This window comes from Melitaea cinxia, chromosome 21 (genome assembly GCF_905220565.1).
Source record: "Melitaea cinxia chromosome 21, ilMelCinx1.1, whole genome shotgun sequence".
In the NCBI taxonomy this organism is placed as follows: Eukaryota; Metazoa; Arthropoda; class Insecta; order Lepidoptera; family Nymphalidae; genus Melitaea; species Melitaea cinxia.
In genome coordinates, this window is record NC_059414.1 from 7,680,982 (window position 1) to 7,699,415 (window position 18,434).

The 18,434-nt window shown below is 33.3% G+C and overlaps 1 protein-coding gene across 1 annotated transcript; it reads right to left on the reverse strand.

Annotated features, from left to right (window-relative positions):
• Positions 1–5,574: 5,574 nt before the first annotated feature.
• On the reverse strand, positions 5,575–17,891 carry LOC123664073 (histone acetyltransferase type B catalytic subunit). Its single transcript, XM_045598690.1, has 8 exons — positions 17,722–17,891; positions 17,481–17,650; positions 14,757–14,928; positions 13,968–14,124; positions 13,044–13,206; positions 6,558–6,706; positions 6,297–6,465; positions 5,575–5,780 (listed from the first exon to the last, which is right to left on the reverse strand). Exons 1-8 carry the CDS (start codon positions 17,780–17,782, stop codon positions 5,610–5,612), a joined length of 1,212 nt encoding a protein of 403 aa, XP_045454646.1. The 5' UTR covers positions 17,783–17,891; the 3' UTR covers positions 5,575–5,609.
• Between the last annotated feature and the right edge of the window lie 543 nt (positions 17,892–18,434).

Below are 18,434 nucleotides of genomic sequence, written 5' to 3' on the forward strand. Positions count from 1 at the left end.
AAATCATAAAAGTCACAAAATTCTTATAATAGTCACTAAAAAATCACAATGAAAAAAATTTTTTTTTTTTAGAATTTTTCTCTCCGTAAGAACCATCCTCGTACTTCAAGGAATATTTTAAAAAAAGAATTAGCGAAATCGGTTCAACCGTTCTCGAGTTTTGCGCTTAGCAACACTTTCAGCGACTCATTTTTATATTATAAATGTATAAATAAAAGTACAAAAATATGTATTACTTTTCACATAAACACGTTTTACTTTTCTCAATCTTTAAAATTTGTTGAATTCAATTAGTGACAATAATTCTTGCAGAGTTAGTTAATAGTGATCGGTGTTGGGAGTTAGTAAATTTTTAAGTGTACGAAAATTATTCACATGAGAATGTTGTTCCGAATATTGTAACAATTGCAAGAACGGCAGCAGGTTGGCCACCCCTGTTATATGGAGTGTAGAAGAAAAGAGTCTTTGTATATCAGAAAGTGTCCGTCCAAAGTCATTAAATAGGAGACGAAAATGTAGCACGAGGGTAATTTTCAAACAAAGTGGTAAAAATTAGAGAATAAGGAGAGATAGATACATACGGATAGAAGTACTTTCGATGGCTTCAGAACGATGGTTGTCTGGCACATTACGCTGTACAAGTAAGAAATGAAAAATGATACCTATCCCAACAGATAGGTTGGCCGAATGGGGCCGATAATGTGCGGTCTCCAGACTTAAATCCTCTGGATTCTTTTTTATTGGGGCTGTTTGAAGGAGGAGGTTTACAAGAAACCTATTAATTAAAAAGAAGAAGTTCGACTTAGCGTCAGCAGCAGCGTAGCAGCCAAAATAATATCTTCAAAAAAATACAATTACCTATTACAAAGATATTTTGGGAAAAGGTGTAGAGCTTGCATTACGACAGGACGAGGCCATTTTGTACATTTTTTATAACTAGTGGTCGAAATTCAACCTTAAGAGGCTCCCCCTTCTCAATGACCTTGAGCATTTAGACTTTGCCACACCCCACCCACCCGCACTTCACCTGATCAGTATTACGTAAAGGTTATTAAACTCGGCCATCTACCGGCTCTAGCTTGTACTACTTAGGACATGCGATTGATCCGTTTTCTAGACCAAGAGCTTGCGTACAAGTTGTGATCATCCATAATTATTATTTAATTTTCTTCTTGTCGTGTCGATCATTTAGGCTATAAAATTATATTAATTACTAGTTGTTACTTGTTGTTCAGTTCGCAGTTATAAAATAAAAAAATTTCTAAAATAAAAGTAGCCTAAGTTATTCCTTACTATATCGGCTATCTGCCAGTGAAAGTTCCGTCAGAATCGGTCTAGCCGTTTCAGAGATTAGGCGGAACAAACAGACATACAGACAGACAAAAATTGTCAAAATGCTATTTTTGTGTATGTATCGTGTATACATCCATATGAATTTAGTAAAAAGCGGTTATTTTAATATTAAAAGCAGCCGCTCCAATTTTATTTGTATAGATATACTAAATTTATATTTTATTCTATTATCGGCTCGGTGAAGATCGACTTTAGGTTCGGATCTTAGACCACAAGCTAAGCAGCTTTACATTTACACAGCTCAAAATTAATAATTTAAATTATTTTTTTATTTGAAGTAAATACAATTGCAAAATTCAACAGTAAGTCTGTGTACCTGTTACATTTTGATGCCTATCTTGGATTAAAAAAAGTAAATAGATTTGCGCGTAAGCAAGAGCAGCGTGCGATGACGAGCGACACAAGTTCCCCGTACAAAGGCCTCTGGCCGACTGCCGCGGGCCGCCTGTCGCCCGGCAAATAACCAAAAATTATATTTTTACGATTTTCTAATAAAATACTGCACTTAATAAAAAACCCTTCTGTAGAAATATTAAGTACAGGATTCTTAATTAATAAAAAAAATATTCACTATTGTAAGTAGTAAAATTAGAAAGCCTATACGATTTTTGTACGCGAAAGGTGGTTCAGATAAACAATTATTTCTCTTTATTTAGAGAATTTTGTACAATTATCTTACAGTCACATTAATAAGCTGAATCCGAGTTACAACATATATTTATTTGATATTTTTAACGTAACTTTAACGTATACTTTATAGCACATGAAAACGGCCGATTTTGTCTGGGAGCCCCTTAATTAAAAATTTAATTTAGAACAAAAAAATATGAAAATAGAGCCCTTTTTAAAATGTTTCATTATGACTACAGACTTTGACAATCAACATAAGTGTATAATATTGGCCTGTGTCAAATACATGGTAGTGTGTAATGTTTTTTTCTTTTTTATTGATTTAATATATTTTTATGCATAATTTTAAAAAATTAGCATTCTGCATTCCTTCTCTATATAAACTATAAGTGTGTGAAAATTCATACTCCTCCGTCCGCGCAATTTTCGTAAAAAGAGGTACAAAGTGTGTCACTTCACGTGTTTAATATACAGATTTTTTGCGTAATTAATATGTTTGGTCATTACTTGTTTTAATACAATGACAGATGCAAATAATTAAGCAATTTTGTAATGAAATGCCTACTTTTACATATTATTAGCTATACAATTTTTAATATCATATCAAAAATTGACCGTTCCAGCGGGGATCGAACCTGATTTTATATTCGCGTAGAACCGAATATAAAATAATCATATCATAATTGTATTTGCAGGCAAACGAAGAAAAACCGCCTTCAACTATATCCACAAGTAATACAACGTAGGTAGACAAAAAAATTGTCGAGTAAATACGCATTATCAAACATTACTCCAAAAGTTGTAATCAGATCTCGATGAAATTTAAATGTGACCACATGATAAACACCGGCTTTTGGTTAAATTAAAAATTATCAAAATCGGTACACCCAGTAAAAAGTTATGCGGCTTTTTGAAAGTTTCCCTCGATTTCTCTGGGATCCCGTCATCTGATCCTGGTTTCCTTATCATGGTACCAAACTAGGAACGTCTCCTTTCCAACGAAACAAGAATTATCAAAATCGGTTCATAAACGATGGAGTTATACCCGAACATATATATATATATATATATACGGTCGAATTGAGTCACCTACTCCTTTTTCTGAATTCGGTTAAAAAGTTTCGATCTAACGGGTACATCGTTCCATAGCTTAACCGACACGGTCAGTCGGAGATGCAGGTTCGATCCCCGCTGGAACGGTCGATTTTCAATATGATCGACTTGGGTCGACAGCTCTACTTACCAAACAAAAACTCAAAAAAAAAATTGCAAATAATTTTGCAATTTTGTGATAAAATGTCTACTTTTACATATTAATGGCTATAGCTCTATAATTTCAAGACATAAAGTAGATAATATGATACCCTATGAAAAAAACCTCATAAAACATGGACAAATGCAAGGGGTTATGAGAGTCTGAGATCTGATAGATTCTTATAACTCGGAATGAGAATTTGGTTTGCATTTGTCCATGTTTTATGAGATTTTTTCCATAGGGTACTGTTATAGAATCCTTATGAAGTAGGCTATTTTTTTAAGTGGTTGGCTAACACACCTCCAATACTTTTTTTACACCACAGGTGCTCAAACTTAGCAGTTAAGTAAATTTCAAAAATAAAACTTGTTTACAGACTTCGTGTAAAGTACTATTCTAAGTAGTTCAGTTTTAGAACAGCATTATTAGGGAACACTAAAGAAAAAAAAAATCCGATCAAGGCCTCAAATAGCAAACGTGACAAATGTGAGAAAAACTGGAATTTTTTCTAAATTTCAAAAAAACTGGCATAGACCGCGAACTTTGAGATAGATTTTTTTGTGTTGTAACCCACCTCTTCCCCCGCACACGCACGTGCAGGATTATCCACCAATTCGGGGAAATCCTGTATACCAAACGTTTGTCGAACTCTGCATACTTCATGTTTTCTATAATTGCTCACTTCATATCATACTTTTGGTAATATTAGCGCCATTTCGGTCGAATTTTGAACAATAATTTGTCGTATATTAAGCTCATTTGTTCAACTTACTCCTCAATAAGATGGTGCTCTTTTCTTCTACACTCCATAATGATGGACAATGAAAGGCTTAGAAGTCATAAGGATAAAAAGGGTAATAAAATTAAAACAAATTTTAAAATAAAACTACAAATATATGTTTCAAATTAGTTTAATCATTTTCAGTCAGTAAGTAAGTGATAAAATCTACACAAAAATATTCCAAATAACATTATATCACATCACAATGAACTTTTTTTGAAAAAAGTACCTTGCTTAATTGAATATGAATTTTTAAAAAAAATTATTCAATATACATTTTACAAGAAACTTAAAACAAATGAAAACAAACTAAATATGTCTATAATGACGCCCACATTTTTTTATTGTTTACATGTTGCAAATAATTTTATAAAGTACCCCTGGCTATACTTACTAATGTAATAATTTTTACTGGCATAATATCTCAACATTGGTATGGGAACTGACATCTATAAAAAAATTCAAAAACATATTTGTAAGCGTCAATATTCTCATACTCTTCCCTGAGACAGTGGCGCTACAGTCTGATATATAAATGCTAAATCTGATTGTGAGCTTATGTACAAACATTAAAAAAGGTCCCCAGTGGTCATTAGACCACACACTTTACACTTTTACTGACACCAAACAATACTCCAAGATTTGTAGTGACTTTATTTAGTTTGACGATATTTTTATGAATACTCATTAATTTTAATATATTTATTTAATCAGACCTTTTTAAAAATTTATAATTAGGAAAATGAATTATATAACTTAAACCATCATTAATTATCTAACCAATTGTGGGCGTGATCGATGGATGCTATAAGTAGTTTTTTATTTTCAGTTATAGCTCAGATTTAGCTTTTATGTAAGACTATAGTTTTCTTTTGGTGGTGATAGCTGGCGTTAAGTAGCGTATATCTTCGTCAGGAGGCGCTTATAGTTCAGCGGTGTATTACTCTAGCAGTGAACTTAATAAGAGGCCATCCATAAACAACGTCACACGAGTTTCTGGACTTTTTTACCCCTCCCCCATATTTGTCGCAGTTGGTCACATTTATTTGTTTGTTTTAGAGTCCCCGAACCCTACCTAGTGTGACGTCACATATTTTGCAAGTTAACAACTAGAAATTGTTAAATTAAAACATCAGTCTCAACATTATTATTATTACTATTTAAATTATTTTTTAATAACATCAACATCAAAATCGCTCTTTTAGCGACAACAACACTATGTGAGTCTGTATTTCGGTGTGTAATGAAGAATAAATAGATAAATAAATTATTCAAACATAGATATAACATTTCATAAATTAGTACACTGTCAATTTGCAAATAAAAAATGTAAACTTTAATTTTTTTTTAAAGTTAAAGTTCGTTAGTAGGTATGTAGTTCAAAGTAACAATTACGTATATTTTGAAATGTGATGTCACTAAATTTTGGACTCCTCCCCACCCCTTGTCACACTCCGTCAATGTGACATAATTTACGGATAGCCCCTAAACACAGAGAAAATTGTCATTAACAGCGTTAACAGTCAGAAGATGGCGCTACTCAACAAATAGAAAAATATGCCGACTTGTTATAGATGACGTTGGATGTAGTTAGATGTCGTTTTCGAGGCGATGCACAACGCGGCGGTACTCTTCCTCAAGCGCCAAATAAGTTGTGGATAGGCGCGCGTGAGTCTCCGAGGGGCCGCTAGAACTGACCGTCGCCGCATATTCGTGTGGCTTTAGGACCTTCTCCAGCTTCTTCATTTCTAAATTCTTTTTCTAAAAAAATCAAATGTATAATTAAATACATAAGTACATACAGTTTTATTGCTTATGTTTGTCAGTTGTGTGGCTACGGCACTAAAGAATTTAGCCACCCCCTCTCTTCCCGTGGGTGTCGTAAGAGGCGACTAAGGGATAACAATATTCCACAACCATCTTGGAACTTAAGAAGCCGACTGGTGGCGGGATAACCATCCAACTACTGGCTTTTGAAATACACAGGCCGAAGACTGGCAGCAGCGTCTTTGGTGCGACAAAGCCAATACTGCGGTCACCAACCCGCCTGCCCAGCGTGGTGACTATGGGCAAAACACATGAGTTCACGTTATTTTTGACGTAAACTTGTGGAGGCCTATGTCCAGCAGTGGACTGTATAGGCTGTAATGATTGTCAGTTTGCAATCTATTTCAAATAGCAATATTAAAAACAATTTACTGCTCTGGAATTAAAAAATATTCAGAAGAAAAGTATAATGCTACAGTGAAAGCATTTAAAATGAAAGAGGAGACTCACTTGGAAAGGTGCATTAAGTCTATTTTTAACATTCAATCTATATTTCAAGTAGGCATTTTTATCTGATGTATTAGTATTTTTCAAGCGGAGTATTTCATAAACACGTCTTGCTTGCAATTTATTTATTTTATATTTCTCGCATGCTTCTTTCGCCATTTCATCGGTAAATCTATAATAGAAAAATAATATTAATTGTCGCAATACAAAATTATTATTATTATAAACAAAAATAATTTAAGTAAAAAAAGCTATGCAACAAACCCATTTACTAGTTTAGAAGGATGAAATGCTGGCAGAGATTCACAATTTTTGGCGTCCACATAGTCTCTTACTCTCTGAAAATCTTTTGATGGGTCTTCGACTGTCATATCAATCACTTCAGGTCGAGCTATAAAATGCGAGTAGATGGCCTGAAAAGTATTTTCATAGTTTTAAACTATACTCATTTTTCAACTTTATATACTTCAATACAAATTTCAATAGATAAAACTATTTCCAAAATAAAGCTTACTTCATTTTTAACCGACTTCAAAAAAAGGAGGTTACTCAATTCGACCGTATATATATATATATATATCGAATATACATAAAATATATATATATATTTTATGTATGTTCGAGGATAACTCCGTCGTTTATGAACCGATTTTGTTGGAAAGGAGATATCCCTAGTTTGGTACCATGATAAGGAAACCAGGATCTGATGATGGGATCCCAGAGAAATGGAGAGAAACTCTCGAAAATCCGCATAACTTTTTACTGGGTGTACTGATTTTAATAATTTTTTAATTTAATCGAAAGCCGATGTTTATCATGTGGTCACATTTAACATTCGTCTACCTACATTGTATTACTTGTCGATGTAATTTAAGTCGTTTTTTTTTTTTTATTAATATTATAATTACAATTATTTTCCTCATGTATAAGACAATTGAAAACGGACTCTGCTCTTTGTTCGAGTGACAATTACAAATGTTTTTGTTGTTGTTGCATAAAGTTTTGCTTATTTTCCTAGTTTTTGTGTATAGTTTTATTGTGTGTATAAGTCTTATTTGTTTGTTTTTGTAGTGTATATTGTAAGCGTAAGTATATTTAAGTAATTAATTATGGATTCCGAACCCCCTGACCCTGGTGGAGGTTCCTATAATTTCTCCCAAACAATGGAAATAGATGAAACTAATAATAGAAAAAGAAATAATAGCGGCCCTAATTTATCCCATTCTAAGAGACCCACTAATAATCTCCATCAAACACCATCCATTCAATTGAATTATGTCTCGCCGGAATTTCAAAATGAAAAGAGGTTATACTCGACCGAGGATACTGCCCCTTTCATTGGCTATGTTTCCAAAACGGAAACTAATCCCAACAGTGGAGCTATTCTGCGGCCTATTCCATTCGGACAGTTCTTACTCAATAATAAAGTAACTAATAGTGTGATCGACGGCATAAAGCGAATTGGGCGTAATCGCGTATCGATAGAATTCAAAACGTCACAGCAGGCCAATTTCTTTTTGGATTTAACAGTTCTTACTAGCTCTGGATATACTGATCTATTCCCAGTTACAGCTTATCTCACATAGGCATCATCCGTGCAGTACCTGTTGAATGGTCCACGGAAGAATTAGTAACGAATTTACTAGTTCCCTCTAGTTATGGGGGAGTTGTCAAGGCCCGGAGACTAAGTCGAAAATCCATTAATGAACATAATTCTCCTGTATGGATCCCAACACAGTCTGTAGTCCTCACATTTACTGGACAGAAACTCCCTCCCCATGTTTATTGTTATTTTACCTCTTTTCCTGTAGAAACCTATGTGTTACCCACTATCCAATGTCACAAATGTTGTAGATTTGGGCACGTTAAAGCACAGTGCAGGTCAAGTCCTAGATGTTTCACATGTACTCAGGTGCATGAAGGAGAAACTTGTAGGGTAGAAACACCAACCTATCTATTTTGCTCTGGTACTCACAATGCAAACAATACATCTTGCCCGGAGCATTCCCGACATAAGGCGATCAAATTAGTAATGTCTCAAGAGAGTATTTCATATTTAGAAGCTTCAGCCAGATTTCCCCAAGTAAAAAGCTCGTTTGCTGACACTTTTAGATCCTCTCCCAACAACAATATTATATCAACATCTCTCAATTCTAACCATCCTAAAAGCAAATCTTAAAAAAAAACAACATTCGCCGCTCGCCGCGCAATCCCCACTACTATTCCAGGATACGACCATCTAGCTCATCGAGATATTGTGAGGGAACCTGAAACGCAGACTCTTAATGGATGTGCCTTGACACAGGAAACTTTATCTCCAAATGATAACCTAATAGAACAACTCGCCAACATTCTTATTAATATTATCTCCCGGTTTAGTGACACCGGACTACCAAACAAAACTCTCACCAGCTTGAATCAGCCAACTACTCTATTGTCCAATAATGGAAAGCAAGCTGAATCAAAAATAAAAAACATGACCTTATTCATTTAATAAATCATTTCAATCCATCAATTCTAGCTATCCAGGAAACATGGTTAAGACCTGGCTCTCGCTTCAGAGTTCCCGGTTATGCATGTTTCCGGGATGACAGAAATGATAGCCATGGTGGAGCTGCTTTATTCGTCTCAAATAAATGTATATTTTGTCATATCCCTCTACCTGTACATAGTGAACATATAAATGTCGTGGCCTTCCGCTCTTCTAATATTACTTTTGTGTCAATATATGTGCCTAGTCCCTCTTCTTCAGCTTTATCATAATTTTCATCTATTATATCTTCACTCCCTGCTCGCCTTATAATATTAGGTGATTTCAATATTCACCACGCCTCATGGGGATCATATTTTAATGACAATTGTCCCCACAACTATTGAATCTAAAAGATAGCAATAACCTGGTAATACTTAATAGTGGTTCTCCTACCCGACGTGTCTCCCTCCTACAGAATCCGAGGAGTGCAGTTGATCTGTCACTGTGTTCTCCTTCAATATCTCTTTCACTCTCTTGGGCAGTATTGGTAGTAGTAGTAGAGCAGTTTTGGTAGTGATCATTTCCCAATAATCATCTCGATTACCTATTCCTCCAGATTAAATGTTATTACCGGCCGGCCTAGATTCAATTATACAGTGGCAAAGGCAGATTGGTCTAAATTTGCATTAACCACCGATAATGAAGTTTGTCATATTCCGCCAATCACTTGTGAGAATGTTCACTCTCAATATATTAATTTTAAAAATGTGTTTATACGTTCTGCAGATATATCAATCCCTTTAAAAACTACTGAAAATCATAGACGACTGTCTCCTCCGTGGTGGGATGCAGAATGCACTACTATGTGTAGACTCTGTAAGTCTGCTGAATGGTCATATTCAACATCCATGACTATGGAAAATTTTCTTAAGTATAAAAAGGTGGCAGCTGATGCGACTATTTGCTCAGAAAAAGAAACTTGCATGGTCACGCTTTTGTGAAAGTCTTTCTCCGGATTCCCATTCCTCTTTGGTCTGGAATAATATCAGAAAATTTAGAGGGTCATACTTTGTATGTCCCCCTCAACAGTCTAATGACACATCTGTGTGCTTTCGCACAAAAGTTAGCACCTTTATCTGCCTCAAGCTTTGAGGAATGTTCTACTTATATTTCTGCGTCCCTTCAACCAACAAACTACTTCGATTCGCCGATCTCTATGGAGGAGCTTCAGTTGGTACTACATGTTCTTCAAGACTCCGCTCCAGGCTTAGATGAGATTCCCTATTCTTTTATTTCCAAAAGCGGTCCAGTAACTCAAGTGTATATCTAAATTTTATGAATTCCATTTAATCTGAGGTTCCTCCTGAAGAATGGCGTACTCAAATTATTTTGCCCATTTTAAAACATGGAAAACATAGCTCAGACCCCAATGGATAACGCCCAATAGCTCTCTCGGCTACTTTAGGAAAAATTCTAGAGCACATGATTAAAATAGACTAGAATGGTTAATGGAGAGTAAAGGCGTTATATCTAAAACTCAATTCGGATTTCGAAAAGGTTATAGCACCACCAACAGTTTAGGAACTTTTATAACCGACATACGCATTGCTTTTTCGAAGAATGAATCAATGGTACGATTGTCCCTTGATATATCATCTGCATATGATAACGTACTTCTTCCGATACTCAGGCAGAAAATGCTCCAGCTGAGTGTTCCAGTGAATATGACTAATTTTATTTTCAAATATCTTTCTTCTCGCTCTCTTATTATCTGTTCTCAAAATTCTTTTCTACCCCCTAAGTTAGTATGGAAAGGATTACCCCAAGGCTCTGTGCTAAGCCCTTTCCTCTATAATATTTATACATATGACTTAGACCTATCTCTTAATTGCTTTTGGAATGTTCTCCAATATGCAAATGATATAGCAATGTACATTTCTTCTAAGAATATTTCAGATTGTTCCGCTCGCATGAACTCTGCCGTTAATTATTTAAATGATTGGCTGGATAAACATGGCCTATCCATTTCAACGAAAAAAAGTACAGTGGTTTTCTCGTGCTCTAGATCTATCCAGAATATTAGTATTTACAATAATCTTCAGGTTTTTCCAATGAGGAATTATGTAAAGTTCTTGGGGGTTTATCTTGACTCTAAGATGAACGGTACTCATCACATTAACCAAATAATTCAAAAATGTGAGAAGAGTATAAACATTCTTCGCGCCCTCTCTGGTGTATGGTGGGGCTCTCACCCATATACCCAGAAACTTCTATACAATTCTCTGATTCGCAGTCACTTAGATTACGGATCGTTTCTCCTTGAGCCATGCAGTAGAACCTATCTGAAATCGCTAGATAAAATTCAAACGAAAGCTTTTCGTACTGTCGTAGGTGCTATGAGGTCATCACCCATAAATGCTCTTCAAGTTGAGTGTGTTGACCGACCACTTCAACTTAGAAGGCAATATTTATCTGATAGGTTTGTATACAAAATCTTTCAATCTTCTTCCCGCCCATTTATTGACAAACTTCATTATCTGTCACAGTTACTTTCTTCCTCAAATTATTAGATGCACAAAAATCTTCCATGTCTTGTGATCAGCTATCGAAAAATCGCTCGCCTACCCTGTCCCAACTTTCAATGTCGACTTAATCCTCTATTTGAGACGCCTTTTAAATCTCTTGTATTCTCTGTGATATAATATTAAATTTTCCAAAAGATAAGGGTTCCATTCTTTTCAACTATCAGTGTCTACAAATTATTAATGAGCACTTTAGAGATTGGTTATTTAGTTTTACAGACGCTTCCAAATTGAATGAGCAAAGTTGCGTGGGTGTAGCAGTGTGGATTCCGAGGGTTAATGTGATTTTGAATTTCAAGCTCCCCGCTCTCTCATTTATTGAATCCCATCAATTGGATAAATCCATTATTCTCTCGGATTCCGGAAGCTCTCTGGAGGCAATTGCTTTTAACCAATTTCACTCAAGAAATAAGTTCCCAATAATATTAAAAATAAGGCAGTTTACTGTTTGGTTGTCATTCTAAAAATATTCAAGTAGCGCTGGCATGGATTTCAGGCCATAATGGAATTGCTGGTAATGAGAGTGCGGATGCCTATGTAAGAAGCTTCGTCATCAGGCTCGCTAAGCCAGTATAAAGCACATTGCCATGATCTTTTAACACTTGTTAGAAAGGATTTAATAACTGAGTGGAATACCCTATGGACTATATCTAGTAGGGACAGAGGCAAGCATTATGCCTCCATCCCGCTTGAAATTCCGGTTAAACCATGGTTTTTTAAATACAGGAAAGCAATCAAAACCGCCTGCTCAACAATTTGCCGCATGCGACCTGGACAATGTTGTTCTCCTGTATTTTTAGCAAAAATTAGAGTCTGGGTCAGCTCTATTTGTAAATGTGCTTTGGATGAAGGCACATAGGATCACATTTTATTCTCTTGCCCAAAAAACCGTTCTTTATTCGACTATCTAACTCTATCTATTCTATTTTTAGCAAAAATTAGAGTCTGGGACAGCTCTATTTGTGAGTGTGGTTTGGATGAAGGCACATTAGATCACATTTTCTTCTCTTGCCCAAAAAACCGTTCTTTATTCGACTATCTACCTCCATTTATTCCCCGTCTTATCGATTTTAAATCTATTCTGTCGCATCTAAATACTCCTTTAGCAGATATTTTAAGTACATTTATTTTAGATAACAATATTAAAATGTAATGTTTTTTTTTTACTAACATACTAACATTGGTTGTGTTTGTTTTTTTTTAGACGAATAAGTGGTGTGAAGCAAATCATACATAACCTTGTAGTATCACAACGCTAATCTTACGAGCAGAGTCTTCAAAAGTAATTGATGGAAAACACTGACTTTGGCAATTCCTATGGGAGTGTAATTATAAAAGAAGAAGAAGAAGTACAAGACAATTACAACAATTAGAAGTATCATAGGCTATAAAATAATTAAGGGTTACCAGAGTGTAAAATTGATAGTCGATCAACTACATTTTCATAATTACTACAAGAACCAGAGCAGTGACAATACTCTTGAGATTTATTTTTCCTAGATATGAATCTAATAAAAATGTCATATTTTAAACTATACCGGATATTTTGGTCACTGATATAGTACTAATTATTTAAGTTGAAACTGGCCAGCAATCAGTACCAGCGCAGTAGTAGCGTTTGAGCAAAAATGAACATTCTAGTGTCGTTTACAAAACAAAAATAAGGGTTTTAGTAAAAACAGGCCAGGTCAGTACCTTCAACATGTGAGCACAAATGCCCATCCTCCTGAAGGGCGGTAGGGTAAGGACCTGGGCAATGCGCGGCCTCTTGTTCTGCGGGTAGGCATAGTAGCGGTACACCGTGGAGTAGCCCGCCGTCGCGTACCGGCGCCCTTCGCTTGTGTTGTACTTCTCGAATCTGGAAGAAAGACCAAATATTTTTAACCTAAAATTTATGTATGGAGACTACTGATTCCGCAGTCAAATTGATGTATGTAACGTACTGTTTACATTAATCAGTTTTATGAGACTTTGTTGTATCTGTTATGATTTCATTGTGTAGTAGCAAATATATAAATAAAAACACTAGCTGTCGCAGGAGGACTTTGGCATAGGCATACAACTGTGAAAAGCACATCAAATTTTTTTCAGTACTGATTGAATAACGCGTGTATAAACATATATATATATATATATATACATATATATTTGACAGACAGACATGACTTCTAAAAATAATATCTTTGGCTTCTATTTGCGTCGTTATATTTTTTCTCATTCATTTATTCATTACTTTGGTATCATGGCTGCTAACATCACCAAGCCAACATTGCCAAGATGGCACAAATGATACATTTTTTTCTCAAATATCTCCTTTCACAGAAATACACATACAGTTACATTTTTATTATCCATGAAAGTTGGCTTTAACAAAAGTTAAATGTAATGAGAATATTGGTTAATTTTATTTTTACTAGTAAAATAATAAACACAAGAAAGGACTTGATGTTATTTTTAATTTTTTTTGTGCACAGTTGTAATTGGAAAACAAATTTTTAATAAAATATTGTCTTACCATTTTTCTTTACTTTTTTTTCTTACTTTTTACTTATTGATTTTCTTATTAACTTTTGGTCTGTAATCTATTACTATAGCTTAATTAAATTTAATCAAACTTACACTAAGAAGAATGTCCATTGGTCATCATCTGTATCAATGAAGGAAGCTGCATCTATATACCACAACAGAAAAGTCTGCAGTCTTCGATGAAATTGTAAAAATCCACGAGTTGATACCTCACAATAATAAATCTCAAATGTTCTGGGCTCACCACCATCTAAAATTATTTCATTTATGTATAATATTTATCAAACACATCAACACACAAGTAAACTTACTAATATGGACTTGGCTTTGAGATCTTGTAAATTGCATGCCAAACATGGCCAAAATGCGTTTTTAAGTATTAACACCATAATAACTCGGAATATGGGGTAAATCTTGATAAAAAACCTCTGGGATATGAGAAAGTATTTGCTAAATTTTGGTTCAAGATTATGAGTTCAAGAACACAGAGAAAATCGCAAAAAATTAAGTTGTGGATATGTAACATCTGATGTAACTCAAATTGTAAGATAACTGAAAAATATTAGACGATTTATTGGTTGGTCACAGCAACTAGCTGATGACTTGTAGAACCCCAACATGATTTTCAATTTCTTACATACCATTGAGTGTTTGTTACTGTCAAATTAATGTTTCATTTTTAGATTAATGCTATAAATACTACATTTTTGATCCACAGCAAACTGAGAGGCATACATTAAATATTTTGTCTTTTTCCGAATTATTTACACAACAGGAATTCACGAATATTTAATATTTCCCAAACAAAAGTAAAGTACATAGATACATACAAGTAACATACAAGTACAAATAAACCTAAGATTAAAGATGTATATTTCTAACCTTTTGAGGTTGTAAAAGAATAGATAAGGTCGCCATATGGAGTAAAAGATTTTTCCTTGTGTAATTTAGATACAAAGACATCTAAATTGGTAAGAAATCCAGGCGCCAGCACATTCTTTAAGGCACCCTCTATGTCATCTGCTTTTAAACCGTCTGATTTCTTTGGATCTATCTGAAAACATATCAATACATATAATAAAAATGTAACAGGTCGCTGTCTGTACATTTAAGATATTTTTATTTATTTTTTATTTATATATTGTGCGCTGTGGCAAGATTAACTTAACATTTTGTGTTTGTTTCATATCAATCAGTTCATAAAGTCATCAGTTCACGCGGACGAAGTTGCGAGCACAACTAGTTTAAAATATTTTTATGAACTACAAACATTATATTATTGACAACACTACTGAAAACTAGTTTAAACAAACTAGTTCAGTATTTTCTCAAAATTTTTGTTGTAAATGATATGTACATATACATAATATAAAATATAATTGTGTTTGCTCGCAAACGAAAAAAAACCGACTTCAATTACATCGAAGAGTAATACAACGTAGATCGACGAAAAAATAGTCAAGTAACTACGCGTTATCATAGATTACTCAAAAAGCAGTTATCAGATCTCGATAAAATTTATATGTGACTACATGATAAATATCAGTTTTCAATTAAATTAGAAATTATCAAAATCGATACACCTAGTAAAAAGTTATTGCGGATTTTCGAGAGTTTCCCTCGATTTCTCTGGGATCCCATCATCAGATCCTGGTTTCCTTATCATGGTACCAAACTAGGGATATCCCCTTTCCAACAAAAAAAGAATTATCAAAATCGGTACATCCAGTAGAAAGTTATGCGGTTATAATACAACGTAGGTCGACGAAAAAAGCGTCAAGTGAAAAGGCATTATTAGATATAACTCGAAAAGTAGTTGTTAGATCTCAAATAAATTTAAATGGGACCAATTGACACACACCACCTTTCGATTAAAAAAAAATTTGTCGAAATCGGTCCACCCGGTCAAAAGTTCTGATGTAACATACATTAAAAAAAATACAGTCGAACTGAGAACCTCCTCCTTTTTGGAAGTCGGTTAAAAAGAGACAAAAGATAAAAACATTGCAAATCTTTCAAAATTTTGTTTGAATCTGTCTCAGGGCCTGATACTGCTATTTGACGGATAATCTTATCCAACAGGTAAAAGTTTATGATATATTATTCTCTTTTACAATTGAATTCTACTACATATTATGACATATTTCTATTTGAAAATATAAATCTAACAGTTGCAGTTTATCAATTGAGTGGAAACAGGTCCTAGTGAAATATTCTACTCCTGCTGCCAAAGTCTATTTATAACTCAAAAATGAAGAATACTTTATCCTCAACATGTGAAATTGGTCCTTAAACTCAGAAGATGAAAACTCGTGTCAATTAGATTCTGACCCAAAACTTTACTGGAATGAAAAAGATGATATGACACAGACGTGACAGTATATTTAGGGCTCTGAATGTATGTGAATGACTAATTAAATAATCATACACAAATTATTTGTATTTACAATTTTGTGTATAATAAGGTAACCTAAGAAACTGTTTGAGTTACATTACATTTGTCATTTGTAATAATTATTAAACATTTTCTTATTGTAGGTAGATTAAATATTCTTAACAAAAAATAGTCTTGCTACCATTTTGACTCTGTTATATGTTTTACATAACTTTGTTCATCAGTTGTTTTTCATAAAAACATTTTCTAAACAAGAAACTAACTAGAGTTGACTGCCATTTCACAAACTTTTTAAAAGTACTTTTTTATTATTTTTTTTTATATAACAGGTGATATTCAGGACGCCCGGGTAGGCAGTCCTAGACTATATGTCGGCCTCAGCACTTGGGGGTACAATACCGACCAAACCCCAGCAGGAGCATGTGATGTCATTCATCCATATATTACACCTTATTGACAAATATATCATACATTTTTAGTGAAATATCATCACACTTGTCCTAATATTAAGACAATTATCATTTATGATTGACATTTGATTGATAATTATTACGTTTTGTGACATGAAGAACTTTTTATGAAAAACTACTAAGTATAACTGACGATGTATAAATACATTAATTTTTCATTTATAATATATATAACTAGTAATACCTGTACAAATAGTTTGCAGTAAATAAGTTTTAAAAAATTACCGACCATCAATCAGGTTGACGTTTTTCAAAATTAAATTAAACAAAAGCAATAATAAATTTCTTTGTTGTGGATTCCAGTAGAGCTAGGAATTATTGATAAAATGATATATAATTTATGTCGAGTAGTTGTGAGATATTTTCTAAAAAGGGAGGCAAACATCTTAACCTTGGCGTATTAATATATATGATTACTTTGTGGTATATTGGTTCACACTGTTATCTTTGTGAATACTTGTATTTTATTAATAACTTTTTTATGAAAAAGTATTGTTTAATATATAAATATTTCTTCCTAACAACTAAAATCAGAGCCAATATTAAGAAGTTTTCAGAAAGATCATTGATGCAAATGAAGTTGGATGTTAGTAGTAATTACATTTATAGTTGGTGATACAGATATGTTATTTAAGAAAAATAATTAAAATTAAGTAAACACTTCTTGTAAAATTAAAGAAGTTGTAATTAACTTACTGTCCATATGGTCTATATTAATACACATATTTATAAATTACTAACCTTATCTGAGTATGTAATTGAAAGGTATGTTCTTAGACTTCCCGCGGTATAATAAAGTTTTATTTGCAGGTCTTTGTAACCAAAAATATTTTCATTTTCTCCAAAAACTTGATGACACATTTCCGGCGCGAAACTTGTGTCATCATTTTCCAAATCTTCTACTGTCCTAACTATAAGAAAAAATGTATAAGAATAACAAATAAAATAAATGTTAAGCAATGTTACGAAAAGGTTAACTCACCTAACTTCATTTCTAATATTTCGTTACCATCGACGACTAAATGATCCAGACCGTCTGCCATTTTTGATGGATCACAATTTCAGTCTTTGATTAAAATTAAATAAAGAAATAATTAAGCTTAATCATAAAAATAAGTAACGAAGTTTTTCATTACTAATCGACTTCCCGCGCAAAATACCGTCAAATTTTGGAACGATATTACGATAGTATTCGTTTTTATTAGTATAATTTTTAATTCTATAGTAAAGTTATACTTTCATGTAGCTTTTTATGTTATTGCTAAAAAGCTGCCACGAAGTAAAATACTTAGTTTTTAAAACGAAATAGCCGAGTTTGAGAATAGGAATGCCGTTTAATTGCATTTAATTTCAAATAAATAAAAATTATAATTTGACAAATGACAATGACATTGAGACAAGTTTTTTGATCTTGTAAACTGGTAACAAAAAAAAATAAATATTATGCATTTAAGCCTATTATATTTTAAATTATTGTTTTTCATGTTTAACCTTCATTTTATTTTATTAATGAATTTAAAGATATGTGGTTGAACAATTTTAAAAATACATAAGTATATCAGTATAATTAAAAAAAATCAGTCCATAAAATAATGTCAACAATGAAAATAAGTTATAATTATTTTGTTATAATATTCATACAGATGGCAATCTTATAAGACTCTTATTGTTTTAAACTGATTTTTGTTGAATAGT

Coding starts and splice junctions, on each gene's coding strand:
- LOC123664073 (XM_045598690.1), bottom strand. CDS start 17,782: ATGGCAGACGGTCTGGATCATTTAGTCGTCGATGGTAACGAAATATTA. Junction 6,466..6,557: donor CCTTCTAAACTAGTAAATGG/GTTTGTTGCATA, acceptor TTTCTATTATAG/ATTTACCGATGAAATGGCGA. Junction 5,781..6,296: donor GACTTAATGCACCTTTCCAA/GTGAGTCTCCTC, acceptor TGATTTTTTTAG/AAAAAGAATTTAGAAATGAA.